Source organism: Vipera ursinii, assembly GCF_947247035.1.
Source record: "Vipera ursinii genome assembly, chromosome: 1".
Classification (NCBI taxonomy): Eukaryota; Metazoa; Chordata; class Lepidosauria; order Squamata; family Viperidae; genus Vipera; species Vipera ursinii.
Genome location: NC_139512.1, coordinates 240726596 through 240753236, shown reverse-complemented (window position 1 = coordinate 240753236; position 26641 = coordinate 240726596). Strand labels below are relative to the sequence as shown.

The 26641-nt window shown below is 33.7% G+C and overlaps 2 protein-coding genes across 2 annotated transcripts in view; one reads left to right on the top strand and one right to left on the bottom strand.

The window, feature by feature from the left end:
• Positions 1–21408, top strand: part of TBX18 (T-box transcription factor 18) — a 29451-nt gene extending 8043 nt beyond the window's left edge. Inside the window, exons 4-8 of the mRNA XM_083350391.1 lie at positions 4752–4923; positions 13289–13456; positions 14569–14633; positions 17590–17684; positions 20396–21408. Of these exons, the coding sequence (XP_083206517.1) occupies positions 4752–4923; positions 13289–13456; positions 14569–14633; positions 17590–17684; positions 20396–21120 (1225 nt within the window). The 3' untranslated portion in view covers positions 21121–21408. The remainder of the gene's footprint in view (positions 1–4751; positions 4924–13288; positions 13457–14568; positions 14634–17589; positions 17685–20395) is intronic.
• Positions 1–26641, bottom strand: part of MRAP2 (melanocortin 2 receptor accessory protein 2) — a gene marked incomplete at its 5' end in the record, with an annotated part of 869028 nt that overhangs the window by 573931 nt on the left and 268456 nt on the right. The window lies entirely within an intron of this gene.

The window sequence follows — 26641 nt, the reverse complement described above, 5'->3', positions numbered from 1 at the left end:
TATGTTGTGTAATTTTCAGATTTTTGTAAAACATGTTTAGGAGCATATAATGACATGCAATATACATGTTTTTCCTTGGGAGTATTGTACAGTTTACTGAGATTCACTTGAATATGGGTTGATAGTTATTACAGGATTGAAATTATTTTGACTGTCTTAGTACATGCCCTTCAGTTGGGAACTTGATAGGAGAGTGAATTTTTTGTGAATTTTTTGTGTACAGTTTACTGAGATTCACTTGAATATGGGTTGATAGTTATTACAGGATTGAAATTATTTTGACTGTCTTAGTACATGCCCTTCAGTTGGGAACTTGATAGGAGAGTGATTTTTTTGTGAATTTTTTGTGTACAGTTTACTGAGATTCACTTGAATATGGGTTGATAGTTATTACAGGATTGAAATTATTTTGACTGTCTTAGTACATGCCCTTCAGTTGGGAACTTGATAGGAGAGTAAATTTTTTGTGACCCCCGCCCTTTGACCCTTTTATCAGTTTTAAACAGCATGAAATATAGATTCCTTCTGAAGATTGTCCCTTGCTTTTCACCTTGGTGTTACCACAAATTGGATGATTCCTAGTCCTATCTGTCGTAATCCAAAGATAATGTTGATTTTTTTTAAAAAATACAGTTTGGTATGGATTGAATGAGAGCAAACAAAATGAAAGCATCTAGCTCCTCTCGGCTAGTTAAAAAGATAGGATAATTAGTCCGAGGATATCTCTAGATTTAATCATAGTTTGGATACTTCCCTTTCATTGGTATCCAGGAGTCTTTTGCTTGGCTCCAAATATGCCTGTTGAGGTGTCTGACTTAGCACTGGTAAGACATAGTATAGTTACATCTGGATTAGATCACTTCCATACGTTTGAAGATTGGAAACTTCAGCTATCTTAAAATGCCGTAGCCAGACTGTAGACTTAGACCAGTTATAGAAAGAGTGTAACCTTTTGACTACACTTTATATGGCTGGTAATTTGTTTATGGGTACAATTCAGAATGTTTATTATAAATTCTTAGTTAATATAAGATCAGTTTATCGAAAAATTGTCTTGTTTGAGATGAGATGCCCAGCTGTCAGATTCTTCCAAGCAGACTCCTTCTCTATCTCCTCCAGGTTTTATATGCATTTGGTGTAAATTGGAGTCTTTTTCAGTGGTTTGTACTTACATTTGGAAGTCACCAATGAAGAAAACCTATCTTGGTTGATAGCTTTCTGCTAACATGCAAAAATAATTTTATTCAAGACAATATATGATTTCATTCAAACAAATATGTTTTTTTTTGCTGCTCTGTATTTAAAACTTTATTTCATTTAATAATAATTTATCAGGCTCTTGTCTTTATAAGTTTATGTCATTGTACTGATTTTTAAATTGTTTTTTTAATCAAGGAATATAACTGTTAACCATATTGGATACAGACTTAAATTATATAGAATTAATATTCCTTTCTGATTTTTAGTATGGAAAAGCCAGGCTAGATAGCAGGAGACTTTGAATTCTAGTTTCATTTTAGCCATGAAACCTATTTGTTGGATGATTTGGGGCTGGTTATCAGTAGTTTTCAACTTACAACTGGTTGCTTAGTGACTGTTCGAAGTTATGACAAACCATAGTATGGAAAATACTGGAAAAGTTTCATTTAGCTATTTAATATGTGCTTTTACTTCTGTACAATTGAATGGTTGTCAGTAGCATTTGTTAAATATATTAATGTAAGATTTCAATCTTGTAGCTCCTTGCGAAGGCGGTGTATATCTGCAAGTATTCCACTAGAATTCCTAAATTTGTAAATTTGTAATGAATGCTTTCAGAAAATAGCAAATTCAAGAAATTAAGACATTTGTTTTCAGAATATATTTGCTATTTCTCTGAGGAAAAGATTGTGGTTTTATTTACTGGAAGTACTTTTAAAACCATTGTTGTTTGAAAATGTGTTAATATATTCTTTTTTTAAAAAAATCCAAGTTACGAAACATAACATCCTTATATTTATTCTCCTTTCTCCAATTCTGGTTTACCTTTTGGATTTATAGAAAAAATAAGTCTTTATTGATTAGCCCTTAGGCCATATCAAAGTGCAAAGTTCCAGCAACAAATTGTTACTAAAATTTGGTAAAAGCAATTTAAAATGGAATTTGATAAAACACAGTTTAAAATGGAATTAGAATAAAATACGATTTAAAATGAAATGGAAATAAAATACAGTCTAAAATGAAATTGTAATAGTGTTCAATAATTTCAGATATAGATAAAATATGATAAAATTATATTTTGGAGTCGCCCTTGCAATCTAGCCCAATCAGTCCCACATATGCAGATCTCAGCCGAACCATTTTGTTTAAGTACTGTGCTACGTTAAATGTTATTTTCAAGTTCTGGCCGGACATAAGGTAAGTTGTTTTGATATGGGGATTCCAATGGGTCATTCGTTTGGTATATAGACCAAGATACCTGTCTCTCACCCTCTTATACAGGCAACAGTCAAATAGGATGTGAGCCAGGTCTTTTACCTCTGCTGCTCCGCAAATGCAGAGACGCTCATTGTTGGGTATAGCATGAAATCTCCCATATCTGACCATTGTGTCAAGCTGTTCAAATCTCACTCACGTAAATATCTCCCTAAGATGTTTTGGCAGTTGTAACTTCAAATAGCTGTCTACTTGAAAAGTACGTTTGTATTTACTCAGCCATTTCAAGTTACCCACCTTACCAAGGACTTATAAAAAGGCCCAATTCTGCATTTCATATATTCTGAAACATCATCCTAATTGATTCTAGTGCGTAACATTGTGATAATACTTAATAAATGACCCAGTCATTTATTAAACAGCTGAGAAATTTTAGTAATCATGTAAGGGTCAAATAAATACATATAATTGAAGACTAATAAAACATTTTTATGAATCTGAATTGCAGTTGAATCACCTTCACTTGCAGATCTTAAATAATAATTTTCTAAATAATCTTATTCAATAGAATTTCTTGCTCTATTCACCACGAATGCAAATATATTTGCAGGTGTTATACAAAAGACCGTATTTTTAAAATAGCCTAATTTTTAATTTAAATTTTTAAAATATTTATTTTTTACTACTAGCTTTAGTGAAACTTAAATTTACAACTCATGCAGATAATTTCTCATCTACATTTAATTCTGCACAGAAATAGGAATGTTAAATAGTGTATTACGAATGAGCTTTTTGCTAAATGATTACCTAAACATAAGGAAAGAAATCTTACAAATACAGATTTAATGTTTGGATACACCACCCAAAGCCCTTCTCTAAGTGAGTGGGCAGTTTAGAAATAGGAAATATAAATAAATTTACTTTTTACAGAGATAGAGATGAGATAGAGACAGGCTTTGCGTGCTTGTTGTTGATTGTAAGTTGATGGTTCTGTTGTCTTGACAGAAGGAGCGGGTGTTGATTTTGCTGATTTATTCTTCTTGTTCAGCCCTATCAACTCAGTGGTAAAAAAAACCCATACAAATCATCCTCCTGAATTAGGTCAAAATCCATCTTAATCCAACATTTCATTTCTCGATACTGGATACTTCTCTACACTTATAGGCATGAAACAGACATTCCACGGTCCTTTGTATCTGCTATCTGTAATCTATTTGCCACAACTTTCTCCATAACTAATAAATGAATCCTCTTTTAAAGCTGTGCGGGTTAATGGCTACCATCATGTCTTATTGTGGTGAATTGGTGGTGAGTTTCTCAGAGTGCAATCAGTTGTGAAATGGAGGTATCAGTTGGATTGTAAGGAGGAGGGACCACTAATAAAAGCTGACTCTGTCCTCTCTTCTCATTCACCAGGGAAAAGCACTGCTGGGTCAGAAGCCTTTCCCATTAACAAAAGGCCCTTTCTTTTTGTGGGCTGCAGTTCTAACACTTTTACCTGGGTGTAATTCTTATAAAACACATGTAGTTTATTCCTGTACTAAGGGCATAATTTTACCTCTAAGATAACAAGCCTAATTGATTTGTTTTTCCAAGCAAAGTTTTTGTTGATTCAAATTATAATATTTAAATTGCTTTAATTATCAGTGAGGGATTCGGAACAATTTTTTCTATCTATAGTTCAATTTACTGATAGACAAATACTGAATAACTTATTCAGTAATGAAACTGTTCAATTAAAATAGCTTAAACAATGTTATAACTATTTTTCTTTACGGTAAAGAAGTAATGTAGACCAGGAAAGCAATCCCTCTCTTTTCTCTTCTGTAAATATGTTGCTTTGCCTGACTTTCTGGAACACGCACACACATGCACACACAGACGTCTGCATAGCCCCAGTTCTGTTGCTTTTAGGAAAGCCTTAAGACTGGACTCTTCTCGAAGACATTCGGCTTAGACAGTGCCTGAACAGAATAGCACATAGCAGACTTTGAATCTGTCTTCCTTGGTGTGGTGGTTTTACTTCTGTGATGCTTTAGCATTTAGTGTTTTAATGTTTTTAACCCTCTTATAAGCCACCCAGAATCTCTTGGAGAGTAGGCAGCCTTAGAAAGTAAATAAATAATTATTATTTATTTACTATATTGCTTTCCATGCCAAAGCATCTTGAAGCAATTTACAGTAGGATCAGAAGTAAAATGCATAATGAACCCTACTTAAAAACAATATAAAACAACATCAAGTAAAATCTAATGGGGGATTATAGAGTATACTTCTATTATAGCAAACTTGCAAAAGAATATTTTCACTGTGAATATCATAAATCTCTCCCATAGGTATGTTTATCATAGTTCCAAATGGATGGTAGCTGGCAATGCTGACTCACCTGTGCCTGCCCGTGTGTACATCCATCCGGATTCACCTGCCTCAGGAGAGACTTGGATGCGGCAAGTGATTAGCTTTGACAAACTGAAGCTTACAAACAATGAACTGGATGACCAGGGTCATGTGAGTTTTTATATATATATATATATATATATAGATAGATAGATAGATAGATTTGTTTTTCAGCAAGACCAGCCACTCTTACAAATAAATAAAGCTTTGGACTTAACGTTAACAAAAATTGATTGATTTATGTCAGCTTTGTTAATAAATGGGTTCATATTTTGCCACCTCAGTGAATTAGTAATAGTTTGTTTCAGATGTTTCTTTCGGGCCTTTGGACAGAAACAAAACTGAGCATATGAAAAATATCAAAACTGAAAGTACAGAACAAACAGTATACTTCGCCTTTCTCTCTGTAGTTGTTGAATCTTTTAAAAAAATAGTGAAAAAACATAGACTATAAATCCTTAAAATAAGTGTTCTCAACATACAGGAACCATAAGTGCACTAAAAAAATGTATCTCCTGATTTGATAATTTTTGCAAAGCTCCCATGAGGTTTATGCTATACTCAAAAGGAACAACATGAGAGCTGTATTCACTTTGATAATGATTTATTACCTACCTTATACAACAAGACCTTTTCACAGCTGAAGCTCATTACATCTGCAAAACTGGATGGGAATTGTATAGTTTAACTATTGTATTTGAAAGATCTAAATTGTTTAGTTATGATACTAGCTCATTTGATAATATATGCTATAGGAATATTTCCATTATTTTCAAACAAGGACAAACGGAATATATGTATGTGTCTTTAAAATGCCTAAAATATATCTCATGTTACATAACAACAATAATATACAAATAGCTTCAAGTTGAGTATTTTGATAATTTTCATTAATTCAGAAATAGGTGACTACTTGGACTTAGAAAAATAGACTGCATTTTGGAGATACATAAGGTCCTTTTTAAGAATACAAGTTCTCTGTGGAAGTAGGGTTTTGTGTGTTATCGTAAATCTACTTCAGCTTGCAATTCTAGGTGAAATATGGTTTAGATCAGGCATGTCAAACTGCCGGCCCATGGGCCGGATGCATCACAACGAAACCACGCCCTCCCCATTGCTGGCAATGGGGAAAAAGTCACGTGACGTCGCGAGTTTGACATGCCTGGTTTAGATCGAATATTACATTGACTATTTTAAATTGTGTTTAAATTTTCTAGTTTTGCATAATAATTAATCTGGAAAAATCTTTTACATAATTCTGGAAAATCTATGAAACTTTAATATTATGTTCATACGGTATTATGATTGTGTCTTGTTTTTCCTCCTTTTATTATTATTTGTTACCTGTATCTATGTCAGTGTTAGGCAAGCTTGAGTGTGGCTGAAAATTGGCCCTACTAACTTAATTCTTTTGTAAATGATCTTCTAGATGGCAATGCAACTTTGTAAGACAGTTAAAATTAAATCGTTTTTAAGATAGTTTATTCCTAGATGAAGAAGAGTAGTTCTGTGAGATTCTCAAAGGAATCAAGAGACTCAAATAAAAAAAGATCAATAATAGAAATTCCAATCATTTTGGAAGGAATGTTGGATTTCCGCATCTCGTTTGAACAGGAGTGGAGAGAGTGGCCTCAAATGTCAATGGTATTTTTTAGAAGAAAGCTGTAGTCTTATCAAATACTACTTTACTGTAGTCAGTTTAAATTATTCAGAAGCAGCTGGTATTCAAACCTTTCTGAGATGGATAACAACACTTCATGCAAGATATAAAAAGCAAATTTTCTATACCTTCTAAATTTTCTATTTAGAAGATTTACTTAAATCCTTTCTAAATTAAAACTGTATAAACTTAGCTATTTATTATTCTTGTTGTAGTTTTAAAGTTAAGGAAGTGCTGTACATTAATGAATACTTCAGTTTGGAAGAAAGTCGAAGTATCTGTCTTCTGGATCAATTGAAAAAATATACACCCAAATGATTCAAAACTAACAAATTGAAAATTTGAGACAAATGTTTATATTAAAAAATGAGATTGGAAATAATATCATTTATTGTTATCCAGTCAGAATTATAAAATGGAGAAAGATCATTCAAAAGTACATTGCTTTGATTATTTAGGCACCAAGTTTGAATCAGAAAATATTTCAAAATGGTGGAATTTTTTGCACATTGAATAAATCACGTGTCTTATGTAAATTGAATATTGATACAATATTTTTATAATAATGCTGTTGTAAGCTTGCAGATATATGAAATGTTATATAATTTTCCTGGAGCATTTAAATATATTATTTAAATAATAGAATATTTTATACCTTATTATAAGTATATATGGATTTAGTGCCAAAATACTTCAAATAAAAAGTGTTCAGATTTGTCAGGGAAACAAGTTTGTTTGATAAATACATTCTTACCATTTATACCTTACCATTTATACTTTCAATGTCTGTAATCATGCTGTGGACATTTAAGTGTATTGATACTGAAAGTTTCTGACAGTTTTTAATACATAAATAATTCTCAATTTGAAAATATAAATTTTGCCTCTCCAAATCATAGGAAATTACATTTACATTTATATTTACCATTTACATTGATTTCATCTTGATAAAATTTTAATACTTTCAAGAGGTATTTCCTAGTATTGGGATTTAGGATATTTTGCAATGTCTTGCATAGATATTTTTGCAGAGATCAAATCATTTATCTTTTTACGTTTGGAATTCCTATTGATTAAGTTAATAAAAGTAATAATACTTACAAAGCAATCTAATCCTGTCAAATATAATAGCACCTTGGGATAGGTTTAGAAAATATGGCATAATTCCACATTTTAAAATCCCTGTATACCCACATTATTCTATTTATTTTATTGGTGTAAAATGCCAATAGAACAGAATTTTAAACTGAATTTATTTCACATTCATATAGACTGAAAATTATTTGTAATATCAAACATATTTCCTAAAATGTTCTCCAAATGGCACGTCTAAAGTTTTTTCGCTTCAATAATTTTATAACTTCCATAAAACAAAAACCTGAACAATTCTTAATATAGTGCATATTCATAGTTGAACTATTGAAGTTAAAAGGGTACAGATTAGAGTAAATATTCTTGTACTCATTTTACTAAGCCAAAGGATAATGTCTCTTTGTATTTATAGTACTTACTGAAACACTATTTTCTTCTCTCAATTATGGTATACAAAAAAATTAAATTAAATTCAAGTTTGCCTTATCTCCTGCTGTAATTTTTTATTAATTCTTGTAAGATTTATTATATTCTTCAACATAAAACAAACTATTTTACTGGTATTAAAAATATAGCTGTTTATTCACTGTAATGTAAACAATTAACATGCTTACTAGTAAAATTATGTTTCTTGTTCTTGAAATACTTTTCTGCATTCTATTTCTTTAATAGTTCCCAAATTTTAACTCTGGTTATGACAATATAATTGAAAGCATAAAAGAGGCACTGATTTAAAAAAATGATAAAAATATCAACATAGTAATGCCGTGCAGGGCCACGCAAGATGGACAGGTCATAGCAGAGAGTTCTGACAAAACACGATCCACTGGAGAAGGAAATGTCAAACCACTCCAGTATCTTTGGCTTGAAAACCCCATGGACAATTGTCCATGGGGTCGTGATGGGTTGGACACGACTTCACAATTAACAACAACAACAATCCTTTCTTCACTTGCAGCTATGATCAATACTATAATGCTCTGGCAATCTCAATGTTTCCCCTTTACCATAACCCACATTTTAAGCAGACTTACCTTTCCCTTTCAGAAAAATAACCAGTTGTTCCTGCTGGATCTCTATAAATTTTACTGTTTCCCACTTTCAGACATTTTAGGGGAGATGTTTTCATGTGAACAATTCTTTGACAAATTCCTGGCAGAAGCTTGGACAATTCATAACATTGCCTCTTCATACAAATTAGTATTTCAGAAGACAAGATATTAACTGGAGCCAGGAGCACATTTTGTTCTCCAAGTAAACTACAGTGTCGGCAAATTAAGGGCTGATTTATTCTGAAGACCACTAGTGAGGAAAGGCTCTGATAAGTTTTCAGTCCAACACATAATTAGGCGACTTGATGGCCTCTGGTTGAAAACATTTCAAAACAAATGTTAATTTTCAATGGCATGCATCATCATCATTGTTATTATTAATAATATTATTTAGTGTTTGAATGGATCTAAATATGAAATAATTACTAGTATTGATCATGCAGATTTGCATATTTAGAAATTGCAGAGCAAGGATGAAATTATGTCTAGGATAAAAAGATTAAAATAGAATGCTATTAGACAAGACGAAAAAGTCCTCCAATGTAATATTCTATTTCCCATAATCCCCAATTGAGATGTCTACCTCTAGAAAATGTGTTTGGCTTACACTGTTTTGGCCACAGTAGAGATGTATAAATGAATGTTTTGTACTTAATCATTTATAGCTGAATACATTTTATAGTAACCTAAAATAATATTTATGATCCAAATTTAGCTGTAATCCTGATTTAGTTCCTTGGAGTGAATCCAAGTGAACTTCAGAGTGCATAGTCCTGAATAATACTTTTGAATAAAATACTTTTTTTACAGCGAGGGTGAATGTCTTCTAACAAACCAGTCATGGCAATGAAAATTAGAAGCAGGGACACAAATACAGGTTGCAAGTATAGTTTTCAAAAATCTTTTGAAAGCTATAAAATTTCACTCCAAACATACCAACATACTGATTATTTTATTTTTTCAGAAAGGCTAGAAATTCCAGCCATTTGTTTATTATTATCTATACAGACTCACTGTTGTGAAATTCTAAATCCATGAGGGAGGACAGATATAGCATAATGATATGGCCTTTGTTGTCACACATATGTTGCTTAAATCTGGTTTCTGGTTATGCTGGATGTTTTACAAATACTTAAGTGCTGCTTGCTTGAAAAAGGATTTAGTGTGGTTTGGGATCTTTTATCAATCTATTTTCTTAACTTGCTTTATATTATTTAGATCACTAAAAATAATATTTTAGTTGGACTTTTTATCTCCATATTATCTTTTGAAGATACAACAAAATCATAATACCTATTTATACCAATTTCTTCCTCTATCTGCATACATTTGTGTTTCATCTGCAGCACTTCTAAGCATAACCAAACACAAAAAAAGTTTCAAGAATCTGCAAACGGGAAAGGGAAAGGAGCAAATTTGAAATATAATTAGTATTCAAGCTACAATATAGTGTTAAAAATCTGAAACTACTTTTAGGCTTTTTTCATGGTGAACTTTAAAAAAAATTATTTCACAGTTGCAAATTTTTTTATCTCAGTCACATTCAGGAATACACACATTCAGGGAAATATATTGAATTGAAATGAGAGATAATTATTTCTAATCCTGAATATAATCCTGAGTGACTTTGTGTAATTGCAACAGACCATTTACTGGTTTGCCCGGTACCTTTTAGCATAAGAAAGAAACATCATAATTCAGTTCATTAATTTCATCCAGAAGGCTTTGACATGAAAGTTAAGTTCAAAATCTAAGCCCTATTAATTTTGTTGAAGCTTGTATCCAAAGAACTGCCTTCATGAAAATGAAGGGAGAAATTCCACAGTAAGTTTTATTTTTATTTTTTAGTTTCTTCTTGGAAATCATAATCCACAATGCATTGGCCTCTCATTCTTAAAGGAAAGATTATATCTTTATTTCTAATTTCTCCAACCAGTCCTTGAATTCTCTTGTACTGTGAAGAAATCATCAACGTTGCACTATCTGAGGACCCTGGGTTATTAACATTATTTTGTTAAGTCAAAATCTTTGGCCAGTTATTTCTGTAAGACAGCTAGTAGTGATAGACTTTTTTTTTTAAAAAAAACCAAAGTCTATTGTCAAATGAGTAACAACAAAAAAATAATCCCTCATTGTGCGAAAGAGTTTCTAGATGGAAAAATAAATAAATAACTCAAATAACTTTCCATATGGATAGTGCCAAAAGCATTCACACTCACTCATTCACTCTACTCTTTCTCACACACAAAGAAGTGTATTAACATTTTCAGAATTATGGAGTGATTTCTTCTTCAGTGTGTTTTTACCAAAGCAGTACAAAGTGTCCAAAATATCTAGAATACTTTTGAAATGTTTGCTTCAGCAGAATGATTGTTGATATCTTGTTCTGATAAAAATACAGATGTTGGGGAAAGTACTTGGAGGAAACTTATCTAAGCATGTTTGGTGTGCATCTGATAAAACTGTCAAAAATCAGAGTTCAGTGTAATGGAAGTTTACGTATGTGGAATTTTGCTTATCCAAAAGACTGTCACTTTCTCAAGTGTGGAATGATTTCACTTGAAAGTGTCCTAATGATAGCCAAGATTTTTATTTTTTTCAAACATAAAATCCTTCCATTTTTGGGCACAGTAAGATTTTATAGTATTTGGCATTCCATAGGGATAAAATGGGAACCAGGGAATGATGACATGCAATGCTGAATTTAATATTTTGTGGCCCATAATGAAACAGGAAATTAAAAATTGTATTCATTGTAAATCAATAGACTATTGGCTGATAGACATGAAACTTCAAAATAAAACAAAACAACTTTCAAAAGTAACATATTTTTTTATCTGAAGCAAATTCATATGCATCCTAAAACTGATGTAATATTTTCTCCAGAAATTTTTGAAAATTATGATTTATAAGATATTATGAAAACATTCCTATGTTCCTTCTAGAGGCGTCACATGAACAGTTGATCTTGGGAAGGAGTAAAAAGAAAGGACATTTCAGAGATGTAGTAGACATCGCACAGTCTGATGGACAGTGTCTTTACAACTCCTTTTCAGAGATATTTTTCTTCTGAGGGAGATGGGTGGTTAGAAAAATACAACAAATAAATAGCAATTTAGAATCTGTGTAGATTAAGTGAAAATATTTCTAGTTCCCTTGGATGCCTGTTGTATTTTCAGTTTATAACTAGGTCATTTAGCTTTTAGTTTTGCTATTCTAATTCCATTTACTTTTGTTTTGCCCAACCTCAGAGTTCACATTGTTAACCAGTGTTAATGATGAATCCACATGCAATATGTAGCTTTATGAACAGTGGCTATTCTAATTTTTTACAACAGTTTTCCCAACTTAAGAGTCTTTAGGTATTTTGCACCTGAACTCCAACAATTCTTAAACATGGACTGGGTATTATGAATGCTGAGATTGAACACTTCTGTGTTATTAGATGGGGAAATTGCTGCATTGAGAAGGAAACATAATATAGAAAGGCCAGCTCAGAGCTTTAGGATTTGTTTAAAAAAAACTTGCTACCTGGATGAATACATTGAGATTCTATGAATGACCTAGGAGACAGAATGAACAAGTAGGAATAAGGGAAGAACAATGGGTATACAAAAATAAATCCTGTTTAAAGACTGGCATAGTCAGTACAGTTGCAGGGTGGGTAGGAATTAGTTTCATGAACAGTCATGATTAGATTGTTTGAAACATTAGTCAGGAGTATTTGTATGCATAATTATTATTTGAAATTAAGATCTTCTTTGCAGGATTGCCTGCATTCTTTGGCAAGCTTCTCATGGCATCAATTGAGCATCCTTATTTTGGTTTGTATAGGTCAGGGGTAGGCAACCTTGGCTCTTTTATGACTCATGGACTTCAACTCCCAGAATTCCTGAGCCAGCCATGCTGAAGGGAAAGAGAGGTTTCCAAGCTGAGCCATACTGGCTCAGGAATTCTGGGAGTTGAAGTCCACGAGTCATAAAAGAGCCAAGGTTGCCTACCCCGGTATAAGTAAACACTCTATCTTTTGGAGTTGTGTGAATATTATTTGTATTATGTTTTGGACTGGTGACTACAGACTCTAAGAACATGATTTAAGTTCTGGTCTAAATGGATTTAAAAGATACAGTGAGTATTCCATTAGTGTATAATGTAGTAGTGACATATCTTTGATTACATTAAAGTCTTAAGATTTCCTTTGCTGTGGTGTAAGTTATGCTATCCTAATCCAAAGATTTTCAGAATGACAGTTTACTATCATTCTTATAAAGTAATAATATGGTTTTTTTAAAAAATATTGTATTTATACTGTATAATAAAAAATAAAATTATTCCTTGTAATGGGTATATTCAGTGGCTGATGAATACATGATTACTTCATGATTCAGCAAACAGAAAGTTCAAGAGTATTTCTGAAAATCTTTAGTCTAATCTGAACAGAATCAACTTCAGTCTAACAACCCATTTTTAAAATCTTTGATTATTGCTTCTGATAGCTTAAAAGCCATTCTATTGAAGTAAAGCAGGGCAGTTTTGAGATTCAACACAGTATATTTGCTTTGGCCAGAATAAAGCAAGATGGGCAATTCATATTATTATATTTAAAATATTTATGTAGAAGAAATGGGAAGAAAATCAGAACACTTTTCTTTATTTCTCTTTTTCAATATAGATAATTCTTCATTCTATGCACAAATATCAGCCACGTGTCCATGTCATTCGAAAAGACTGTGGGGATGATCTCTCCCCAGTCAAACCCATTCCTTCTGGCGATGGGGTGAAGGCATTCACTTTTCCCGAAACTGTTTTCACTACTGTCACAGCATACCAGAATCAGCAGGTAACTTTTGTTTTATTTTGTGTTAATGCTGATGGCTTACTAGGATAGACATTCATTAAAGTCTAGACAAACAAAAGAAATACTGGTAAACAGCAAAAAACTATATTATAGCTTTACAATAAAATCAGTACTGACGTATATAATATTGAATTCCTAGTCTGTTTTGAAGGGCTGATAGAAAGAGAAGATTAAAAACTATATGTAATAAACACAACACTGCCTCCTTCAAGGCTGCTGGTACCTGTCCATTTCCCCAAAAAATCATTAATTACTTCTTGAATCAATTCTTTATCCCTCTCCTGACTACCCAGAGGAAGTAGATGGGAAACATATCCAACCTGCTAGTGGTAGTAAGTAGATGTTCTTACCCACTTCCTCAGACTCAAGAAACTCAAATACATCACAGATGACATCATAGCACACTCAAAGCACAAATGATGGTTATACTTGCAAAATGCCTAATCAGCATCTTGTACATTATTTCCCAGCCAGGTGTGAGCCACCATGTACAAAGCTATTGGATAATATCTGCCGGTGCTATAAGAATAGGGGAAAGCAAATGCTTTGTTGCCCTTTCCACAATCCCTTTAACTTGGACATGGCTAGGTTTGATTTACACAATCGAACGATGTGCTTTTGAACATATTAGGTGTTAATTATTTATAATATCTGGCTGAAATGTCAAAAGGCTGCATTTGATTCTCTTTGTTGACAAATGTAACATTCCAAGGGTATTATACACCTACCAATGCATCTCTGTAGCCTCCAAAAAAGCAGGATAGTAGTAAAGCTATTGGGTAGAAAAATCAATTCAATCAAAATGAGATTTGCTATTGTTTTAGATTTTCCCCCATGATTTTTATAGGAATTAAATTTCCATTGAACTATGTCCCATTAGTTTCATTGAACAAATAATAACTTGATATATTTAACATACAGTGGTTTTTTGGTATGTATTTATAGAATATGCTTGCATTATTATTTAATAGTGGTAATTCAATTTTCATGTAGACTTTCTGTGTGTTATATTAAAAATTAGTGAATATTATATTATTGGTTCTAAAGTCTTACATTTTATAGGTCTACACATTTTCTACGTGTTATCTTTACAGATCACCAGACTCAAGATTGATAGAAATCCTTTTGCAAAAGGATTTAGAGATTCAGGGCGCAACAGGTAAATGTTTTGACATTTATTGTAAAACTACAAGTTGTTTGTGCAGATGCACATTTGAGAATTAAAATTTGGTATAGATTCATAAAGTTGGAAGGAGCCATTAAGGCCAACTCCTTGCTCGGCATATAAATCAGATTAAAGCATCTTGTGTCTGCTTGAAACCACGCAATGAAATGAAGCCTGTCTGTTTCACTAGTTGTTTCATTTTGGAATTGTTCTTGTTGATAAGTCTTTTTTTCCAATATTCCTTTGGAATCTGTCTTCCTGTAACTTGTGTCACTTGTGTCCTGTATTCTGGAACAATAGAAAACAATCCTTGATTGTCTCCTATTTAATAGCCTTTTAGGTATTTGAAGAGTAGTCTTATATCCCCACTCAATTTGCTTAATATTTAATAAGTAAATCTTCAGCTAATAGAGCTTTGTTTCTACTTTCTAGGTCACATTTATTGCCCATTTCCAAACCTGTTTTGCGTTCTTTGAAACTCCTGCAATTCTTCTTTTGGGATGTTTAGCAAAACCATTTAGTGAAAAAAATATTTATCCTTTTTTCTTTGCTCATGTTATTTACAGCCTCAGACATTGTTTCTAAAAACCAGCATTTTGTGTGTGAAAAGTATACTGTGTATGACTGACAATCTTATGAGGTAAAATAGGCTTTATTGAAAATAGAGTTCTTTGGACAGACTTTAGAAAAGAATGTTATACAAATCTTTACTCCAGGAGATGAAATGTATATTTTCTCCCTTACTTAGAAAAAAATATGATAGGTTACAGTTAATAAAATTGGCCATTTGGAAGTATAAATTTTGATGGTGATAACAAGTAGGACATTCCTTAAAAGCATCTTGTATAAATTATCACATTGGTTTCACTTCCTCAGGAGATGGGCTTTTATCTGTACTTTAGCAAAAAATAAAAAATCTCCTGTTACCACAGGGATAAAAAAATTAAGGCTGTTTTTGAAATTCACATATCATACTATTTCAAAATTCTTTCCTACAGTGTTTTTGGGATCAGTCTGGCACCACTGTCTTATAAAAGCAATGTCATGGGAGATACTGGTTGTTTCAAATTGCTAAGCTAAATTGCCATTCTGGTTTGATTGTGTCTCCAAAGAAAGTGAATTCCATAAGTTAATTATGTATTCTACAAAAGACGTGCTTTGTCTTTTCTCTCTAGACTCTATTGCCAATGAATTTAATTGGTTGACTTCAAGTTCTAGTGGTATGAGACAAACTAAAAAATGTATCTTTCTGCATATCACTTATCATTTTGGAAACTGCTACCCCATTTTTTTCTAAATTAAAAGTATCTAGCTGTTTTAGTATTTTCTCAGGGATAATTTTGGTTGCAATTGTCTATACCTTTCCCACATTGATTTTTTTTTAGTTCTATGAGATGAACAGAGTAAGGAAATCATAATTATATGTAGGCTTAAGTGTTTTGTCTTTGGTAGAAATATGTAATTTAAGAGAAAATATATCTGTATTTCAGGAATATGCTGATAATTGTTATCATGCAAGCCCATCCCAAATTAGAATCCCTGACCCACTCACCTGTATAGCTGTCACTCTATTGAGTTTAAGCAGTAAAAATTTTTAAGCAAACTAATATTCTGGCAATTGCAGAAATAGTTCACACTGAAAATTAGTTCACACATTGGGAGACAATGTATTTTTAGTTTTTAAAATATTTGATTTAGTAGCAGCCTGAAAGAGAAAAACCAACGTCCTTTATAATTGGCATTTTTTATGGGTAACAAGCAAGTTCATCGGAAATGACTTTAGATCCATAGAACCAAAGCTTGGGTGCTGTATTGGTATTAATATTCTGATGGATATGATTATTATAATAGGAACATTATACTACAAATATATGAGTAATCAATTAAATAAATTCCCATGTAATATTAGATTATGCAGGAAATTCTTTAAACCTGAATAAGACTTCCAAGTTGAGAATTTCATTTGTTTAGTAAGTGATATAATTTTCTCCAAGTCCTTGTTGGGTAAGATATTCTGCCAAATCATCATGGTTTAAAACCAGAGATATAAAGAATGTGATCTCCCTGCAAAAACCCTCAACGTGACCGCTGGTGACAAATGATGGGCGTTACAGTATAGTTCTGCAAATTTGGTAGATGTAATTTGCACACCACTGTTTTAATATAAACTAACTTTCAAAACAAGACAAATTAAAACAATTGGGTTGATTTAAATGACAAAGCATGAATTAAAAAAATTAAAACTGGGTCATTGTTTTTTTCCTATTGTACAAAAGAATTGCTCAAGTTCAAAGCTTTACTTGAGCTTGCAGAAACTCACGCATTTAAACATTTTAAAAAATGCTGAAAAAATTGAGAGCTTATTAACAAAATTGTGTAACTTCAAAATTAATTATGAAAATAATAAAAAGGAAGGAAAAAGATTAAATCCCTGGAAGGTTATAAACAAAAATAAAAAAAATTCAAGTAAATATTGCTTGAAAGCCTTATTTCCCACTTTTCAGGATGAGATGGGATGTTGTAGGAAATCCTAATTCAGATGATTACAAAAAAACAACACCCCACAATCTTTTGCTGGTTAATAGCACATATATTTCTTCCCTAGGTCATATAATAATTCTTTTAGCTATGCTCACGCCCTAAAATCTATAATTTGGGAAATTTGGAGAGGAGAAGAAGAATGTATTATCATATGCAGCAGTCAATCCTGGGTCGTATTAATAAACCTATAAATAATAGTGCAATATGTAACGGTAATAGGACAAAATTAAACCATGAGTTATCTTGAGTTGTTATCTCCAACAACATTTGTAACCTGCCTTTATTCCATATTTGCTGCAGTGCACTTCAGCTTTATCTGTGAATCATGCTTAGTGAATTATACCGTCCTGAAAATGCGAACAACTTTTAGGTAATTCAGATCACAAAATATTCTTGTTGTGTTATCTAGGATGGGGCTGGAAGCTTTAGTAGAATCTTACGCATTCTGGAGACCGTCACTGAGAACACTTACGTTTGAAGATATACCTGGGATTACAAAACAAGGTAACTGTTGTTTATGGATTGAATGATGCTAAATATAATCTATGTTTTGTTTCTCTCATTTAGGTAATAACTTTTGTTTATTTAAATATTTGGCTATAGAATCCTGTGTTTGTTTTAAAAGTTAGACTGATAGATTGAACCCATTTTTCTTTTAATAATAGGAAATCAAACAAATCTAATAAAAATATATTAGAGAATTTCAGCAAGGGCTATTAAGGAAAAAATAATTATTAGTAAATATCACACAGTACCCCATTTCATCAGATACTGAAAAAGATGAAAAAATATAGTCCATACCACATGCAGAAGTGATCAGGAAGAAATCAAAAGGTTCCTTCATTGCAATTATTTAAGAAAGACTTTTCCTTGCTATTAGACCTTTTATAGATTCTCTAGCCCCCCCCCCCAAAAAAAGTGGTTAACTGTCATCCATCAGATTGAATCTGTCAATACATCTCCTTGTTAGAAAAGCAGTATTTTTTCTTCTTCTAGCATGATTTCATACAAATACTTAGATTCATTTCGTTCAGAAGTTCCAGAGTTCCTGAAATTAACAGTATGAGCAACAAAACTTAAGAGTTTATTCAGTTTGCGCAGAATAACATGAAATGGTTATGTGTTAGAAATATTTGTGAAGAAAAATAAGTTCTGAAGCTAAAATCCAATTTTAAAGAAGTTGAAGTCCTATACTGATTCCATAGGAAAAGAGAAAAAAATTTGATATCGTATTATGTGACAGGACACTAGTCCAGATATAGAATTAACAGGAAAAACATGTTCAACATACCGTAATTGATTTTAAATGTTTTATGTGATTTGTATAGTTAATGTATAACAACTAGCCAGAAGTGGATATGGGCAGATCTTGCTTGTAATTATAACAACTTATAATTACAGTAATAATAACATTTGCTACATCAGTTACCATTAAATCATTAAAATTCCTTTCCTCCCATCTACATTTGCTACATTAAAAAAAGGAAGAAATATTTTGAGATTACCAACTGTATCCTAGCTTTTCTCCTGGACTTTTCTATTTCTTTTTCTGTCCCTTCTCATTACAATATGCTCTTTAACATATCGCTACAAACTATATTGTGCACATTGTAATTCACCCACAGTTATTGTGTACTAACAGATTCTAATCTGGGTTCTCTCAATTTTTGATCTAAGACTGAGGAAGATTTTTTTGTGCAAGCTACGCACTTAGCTGTTCAAATACAGTAGGGTATGCCTTTCCACAGCGAAGCAAATGTTTGATCCACTAAGGATAAATAATAGGTGTTTAGTTCTATAAATACACAATAGTTATAGTAGTGTGAAGACTTTGGCTAATATCAATCAATCAGAATAGACCTGGAAGGGACCTTGGAGGTCTTCTAGTCCAGCCCCCTGTTCAAGCAGGAGACCCTATATATCCGTGGTGGCAAACCTATGGCACACGTGCCACAGGTGGCATTCAGAGCCCTCTCTGTGGGCACATGCACCGTCACCCCAGTCCTAGGTCTTCAGCTGGGTTTTATAAAACCTTTTCCTCCGCTGCCATGTGCAAAAAAAAAGTTTCGATCAATCAATCAATTTCAACTTCTCGCAGGGAAAAAAAAGATCTTGCAAAGTTGGAATTGATTGAACTTTTTAGTCCCATCCAGTCTGCCGTTACCACCACAGCCACGCCCACCCAATGGGCCACACCCACCCAATGGGCCACGTCCACCCAGCACTTGATGATACATAAGTGGGTTGCAGCTTGGGCACTTGGTCTCTAAAAGGTTCGCCATCACTGCCCTATATCATTTCAGACAAGCAACTGTCCAATACGCACAAGTCCAACTGCTTTATGTATTTAGCTAGAGGTAGGCAGCTCAACATCCCTTCTAATTAAATGATTCAACATGAATGTTGCATTTATTTAATTCCCAATTCATTTTCTAGATTTTTATTTTATTTATTAAGTTTCTACACCACCCATCTTGCCTGTTTATAGAGTTCGGGTCTTGACATTGCAATGCATCATGTTTCATTACTTCTTCCCCCTTCTACTTGTAATGCCTTTTGAAGATTATTCTGTAAAATACAGTACATAAGGTACAACAGGAAATTAATGTCCACGATAAATAAAATTTTGAGCTATAATATATAATTGTGTTCACTAACTGTATAAAGAAAATTCTTTCTTCAGAACTGTCTTTAACTAAGAATTGCAAACAGTTATTTACTTTTTAATATAACCTCTATTATAAAGTGTGAAGCTGATTAAGATGGCAAAGTCTGAGGAGTATAAAAGGAGGAGTGAAGTCTTCCCACTCCATTCTGCCTTGTCATTACTACCTATTGAAGGAAGAGTTACATTCTTGCATTTAATGTCAGCTTACTGTCCCCACATGTGGCAGTAGATGCTATCTTGCACTCTTGAAGCAATTGAACCACTAGTCCAGACATGTCAAACTTGTGACGTCATGTGACGTCACACGACGTATCAGAGCTTTTTCTCCATTGCCGGCAATGGGGTGGGCGCAGTTTCCTGGTGATGCGTCCGGCCCACGGGCCAGCAGTTTGACACCTCTGCACTAGTCTGTTCATTTTTTATCATGGTAGCAACAAAAAAGCCATTTTTGTGCTAACCTGCTATAATCTAACTTTGGCCGCTTTAGGGCAAAATGCAACAATAATAGATAAATGCCTTTCTGTAATATTCTGATACTTCCTTTCAGGAAACGCTAGTTCTTCCAGTTTGCTCCAAGGATCTGCCAATGGGGTACCATCTACTCATCCACATCTCCTTCCCGGGTCACCTTGTTCTTCTCCTGGTTTTCATCTCACTCCCAATACTAGCCAGTTCTGCAGCCTTGCTTCAGCTGACTACACGGCCTGTGCTCGCTCAGGTCTAACCCTTAACAGGTACAGTACTTCCTTGACTGAAACTTACAGCAGGCTTGCAAATCAAACCAGTGAGACCTTTGCAACTCCAGGAACCCCCTCTTATGTTGGCGTATCAAACGGCTCAGCTGTGAATATGCCCGTGGCAGGTAGTGACGGTGATGCATTCAGTTGTCCTCAGGCGGGATTATCGATGCAAATTTCAGGGATGTCTCCACAACTCCAGTACATTATACCTCCTCCATCTAGCAATGCCTTTCCAGCAAATCAAGCCCATCCGAACTCCTACAACACTTTCAGGCTGCATAGCCCTTGTGCTCTGTATGGATACAACTTCTCCACCTCCCCCAAACTGGCTGCAAGTCCTGAGAAAATTGTTTCTTCCCAAGGAACTTTCTTGGGGTCATCACCAAGTGGAACCATGACTGATCGGCAGATGTTGCCCCCTGTAGAAGGAGTGCACTTACTTAGCAGTGGGGGGCAGCAAAATTTCTTTGACTCTAGGACCCTAGGAAGCTTAACTCTGTCATCATCTCAAGTATCTGCACATATGGTTTGATAAATACTTCTAAAATAAAAGTACAGTGCATTTCTTTTTACAGTGTACCCCCCTCCTTTTTGGAAAAAATGCTGAGGTGATTAATATGACTTGTATAAATGACAACAAAGGAAAATAGTTTGAATCTTTTGATTTGCCTTTGGGCAAACATTTGGATAGATTCTGGCATCTGAGTTAATCTGATTTAGTTATCAGGAATAGTCCATTTAATTTCTGAGTAGCATGCACTTCATTTTATAACACGTTTGGCCATGTGCAACAAATTAAGCAGGACTTCCTCCAGCACTCTTTCCCACATTTTTCCTTCTTTAAGGAACAAAACAACACTCAGCTCTGATGTAGATGAAACAAAAAACATTTCACCATGCATACGTTGTACTTGTGTATTATATGTTTGTGTTCAAACTAGTCTGAATACAGTGAGCCAGTGCCATAATGTGTACATTACTTCTCTGTTGTAAGAGAGATAGCCGACCTTCATTAGACTTAATCTGGACTTCAAGCTACATCATGCTTTCAAAACAAAGAGACAGGATCGTTTTCTTTTTCAGCTTTTATGATGTACTAGTTGATTCTGTGCTGTGCTCTTGGCCTTATGATGCATTGCTAACAGGACTATCTGTTGGCTTGGCATCATATTGCAGATGTAGTGTGACAACTAAATTATGGAGTGAAAGGGCAATATGTAATGTTTTGTACAAAATAAATTTAAGGAAGACTTATTCCGTGTGAAGAAAGTATAAAGATTTTCTATATAGATTTTCTATTTTTTAATTATTGAACATAGTACTACAAACACAACAAGACAAGATTTCTAAACCTTTCTGTATCTTGTTGAGGATAATGTTTCAAGGTGATAAGGCAGTTGGGTGTATTGTCACACCATTCTGTAAAACTGCAAAAATTTACCTATATACTTTTCTCCCAGTATAAGTGATTAGACGTGAATGCTAACTTCTTTTGAATTTACCAAGAACAAAATGTGGTGTTCAGTAATTGTTGATGATTTGAACTTTATTCCAGTGAAAACATCTTGCACTGTATTAATACGTTGTTTCCAAATTTTGACTGGGATATTAAAATCAGGTATTAATACAAAAAGCTGCACACCTCAGTAGTTTTGATAGTTCCTAAAAATTATGTACATGACCTTTGAAATTACATTGTTGTGCAGTAAAGTAACTGCAATGGGTCCATTTTCTTTTCCATTTTTATGGCTAGCGGTTTTTCCATTCACCAACTTTTCAAAAATTTTATATTAGGAACATGTCCTACTGGAGATTTAATTCCAAAAAGATTCTTCAGAATGTGTAGTGGCACAAATGTAGTACATTTCAGAAGCTATGTAAAGTATCTCTTTCTTTTTCTAGGACCTTGCAGTTAAATTGTTGCAAACGGGCTTAGCTGCTATGTGTTCTGAAGCACTTTTTGAAATCAAATTTAAGACTTTGCCCAGCGCTAATTTTTCATCTCCTTCAATGTGCAAATCCTTAAAACTGTTATCCCCAAATATAACTTTGTTGGAATAAATTAGACTGCGTCGTAAAAACACACTTGGTTTTATTTTTTCTGAAATATTTATTTGAATGACTATAACTGTTAATAAAATAAAAGACCAGAGTAAAGATGTTCTATAAAGCAATCTTTACAATTTTTGAAAAAAAATCAAGGGAAAATTCAAAATTATTATGCTGTCTGTTTTCCAGTGTACTATACATGGAACAAGGAGACCTAATCTGGGCCAATAGGTACAATGACTGGCCATTTGTATCAGTTCTCCAATGTTTCAGATTGTACTTATAAGGAAAATAAAGGCTCTTTGTCTTAATTATAAATCTTGCCAAGTGCATATGTTATTCTGGTTTTGCTTTATTTTGAATCTAAATTCCAAATTCCGACTAGAGTAATTTGAATTCTCAGGACACAATCTGCTATACAGGTTCAGGTCCAAGCATATTATCCTTGATTTCTGTGTGAACATAGCCTTGTCAAAAATTTGTTTTTCAGCATTTCTTTATATACTTCTAGCCCACTCTGGACTATACATTAGTGTATAGTCTTTTTGTGATTGGGAGGCATCAAGAGTCCCTCTAAGGGAGATGGGCTATATAGAAATATGAAATCTAAATAAAGTACAATGGAGTTTGTGGTGGAACTTACGTGGAGTCTGTTACACAGCTTCAGATTTTGTGAACCTTGAATTTCGAATATTTCTGCATAAATGTGACCTAAAATGTGATCTGTTCTTCACACAAATCTTAAAACTAGGGGAGGGGGGAGAAACCCAATTAAACAGATGAGTCAAAAACATGATACTTGTTCATTTATTGAGCAAAATGATCCAAAGCTACATATTGGGTAACGGAAGTGTGTGAACCTCTAGAATTACCAGTTTATTTGAAGGGAGAATTACAGTCCGGTGTTTCAGTCAATGGGATGCTAATCAGGTGTGAGTGTGGGAGGTCTTGCCTTATTTAAAGAACAGAGTTCTGAATATTCGCTGTCAAAGTCTAATCTTTTCAACACAGCTCTGTGAAAGTGTGTTATGGCTTGAACAAAAAGGAGATTTCTGTGGACCTTTGAAAAACAAGTTGTTGCTTATTAGGCTGGAAAGTTTTACGTATCTCTAGAGTGTTTAGATTTCACAAGTCCATAGTCAGGCCGATAGCATACAAATGAAGGGAATTCAACACCATTGTTACCCTGTCCAGAAGTGGTCAACCAATCAAAATCACAGAGCAAGGCTTGTAATATTCTTGGTGGTCTCACAGAACCTCAGGCTAACATTGAAGAAACTAAAGGCCTCTTTTGCACAGATAAATGCCTATACTTATGAGGCTACCACCGAGTGAATACTGAATACAGCGATGCTAGGAGAAATCCACTACTCTCCAAAAGAGCATTGCTGCCCATGTACAATTTGCAAAAGGCCATGTGGATAAGCTAGAAGATTATTGGAAGAATGTTCTGTGGATAGATGAGACTGAACTAGAACTTTCTGGCTTGAATAAAATGTGGGATGGAATTCCAGCATTAAAACATCCCATCTGAAATGTGGCAGTATCATGGGCCTGTTTTGCTGTCTCTGGCCTAGGATTCCTTGCCATTGACTGAATTAGAATTGTACCAGCAGTTATACAGGGAAACATTTATATCTGTCTATGAACTAAAAGCTCAAGTGTAAGTGGGTCATCCAGGAAGACAACAACCCAAAATATACAAATTATATGACAAAATGATTAAAGCAGAAGAAAGTTAATATTTTGGAATTGCTAAATCAAAGTCCTGACCAGTTCATATAAGGAAGCTCACCAGTGTCTCTGAATTGAAGCTGTTCAATAAGGAGGAATGGCTAAAATTTCTCCAAGATAAGCAGGACTTATCAACAGTTACTGGAAATATTTAGTTTAGTTATTGCTGCCCAAGAGGTGAGGGGCAATTGCACACCACTTAATAAAAGCAAAGGTTCACATATTTTTACCACACATGAACCAAATATGAAGAAGGATAATGCTTTTTACTCATTTGTTTAATTGTATTCCCTTTTATCTAGTTGTAGGATTTGTGCAGAGAGCAGATCATGTTTTATGTCCTAATTTATGCTGACATAAATACTGAAAATTCAAAGTATTTACAAACTTAAACATCTCTGGCTGTTGGCCAGTACAGTGTATTGTGCACACTCGTGACCCAGATATTGCATAATTGTTTGAAAAAGTTTGCTTCTTATGTTGGAAACTCTTCTGTTGCCTGCATGATTGTACTGTAAATCTAGGAATTATCAAAGAGTGCAGCAATGTAAAAACAATGAAATGAACAATTTGGCCTGTTCCCTTTCAGTACTGTTTTTATTTCAGTGGGATTCCTCTGAAGCTTCAGGGCTATAATATGCTGCTATAACACAAGCATTAATGCCATTACTTAGAAACATAAACACAACATAGCAAACCTAATATTGTCAAATATATTTTTCTTTCAGTAAAGATTTGGGGCTTCTGGATGCTACCTTGGAAAATGTTGCTGTGTTTTCTAATCCTTTTAATAGATTTGGAATTAAAAGTATTCAACAACTTTCCAAAGAGATATTGATGAATAATTTGTAAGAGATCTTAATGAAGTCAAAATTTAAATCAATTCTGAAAAGCTTAGAATTAACACAATTTAAAATAAAATGTCAGGTTTTATGTTCACATATTAAGGGACATTTCAGGTGAAAAGCCACTAAGCAAATGAGTTCTTGCAGCCATACAAAGTGTGATACAACTGAACTTACTGGAGTTCTATGCATTAGTGATAACAGTAACTCTTGAATTTTCATTATCCTGCCTTGCAGTAGTTTTTCAAATATATAAAAGTTTGTATTGTATTAAAACAGCTTTTTCTTAAAATGCAATTCCTTTTGTACTTAAAATATCATTACATGATTACAAAGTCCAATTTTATGGAATATAATGTCAAATAAGCAGCATATCATTACATTTTGTTGTATTTTTTCTTTTTTTAAAGCTACAGAATGGAAATTAAACTGTGTATCTAAAACACTTTTTATTAAAATTTTAAAATAAAATACTTTTGAGAAAAACATGTCATCAAAAATATCATTTATGTTTATGGGTTTTATTTACTGTATACCAACATAACTTCTCCAATATGTCTGGCATGGTGAAGGTTATTATTTGAAGTAGAAGTTTCATTTAGGAATATATTTGGCATCAAATGTGAAGTCTCTTCATGCACATTTCTGACTTTTGGGATTCTTCTACAGTACTAAGTAATTTGATTTTCAAAAGCCTGCAATCAGGTTTCTAGTACTGTCTATTTCAAGAGGGACAGAGAAAACATGGACAGTTAGACAAATTATTCACTTAATAGCTGTATGCCACCTTTTCTTAGAGAAGTTTACATTAGAATGTAAATTATTTAAATATATTTAATTAATATTAACATCAATATAACAGTCTTTTAAAAAATTTACAAGTACTAAAAGATAACAGCCCAACTGGGATTAAGACTCTTTGAATTGTCTTCATAGAATCCTTTAACATGCTAAGGAGGGAAAGTAAAGACTTATTTGATGTCAATATGCTGCTTTTTTAGGATATAAATGTTGTAAATTACAGGGATTGGAGGTAGGACGAGGGGATGGTTGCAAAAAGGCAAGGCAATCTAGCATCAGAAAAGAACCCTTTAGGCCAGGGGTGTCAAACTCAATTTCATTGAGGGCCGCATCAGCATTGCGGTTGCCCTCAGGGGGCCGGGTGGGTGTGGCTTGGGTGGGCGTGGCCTACTGGGTGGGCGTGGCTAAAGTGTGTATGGCCTACTGGGTGGGCATGGCCAGCTCTACATCGTTCAGGCCAAGGCAGTGGGGGCTGTTCCCTCACTGTTTCCAGGATGGCTTCGCGGGCTGCCTGAAACCACTTCACGGGCCGGATCCGGCCCCCGGGCCTTGTGTTTGACATGTCTGCTTTAGGCTGAAGTTACTGGTATCTCTTTTTTTTGTCTGAATGTCCATCCCAGCCCT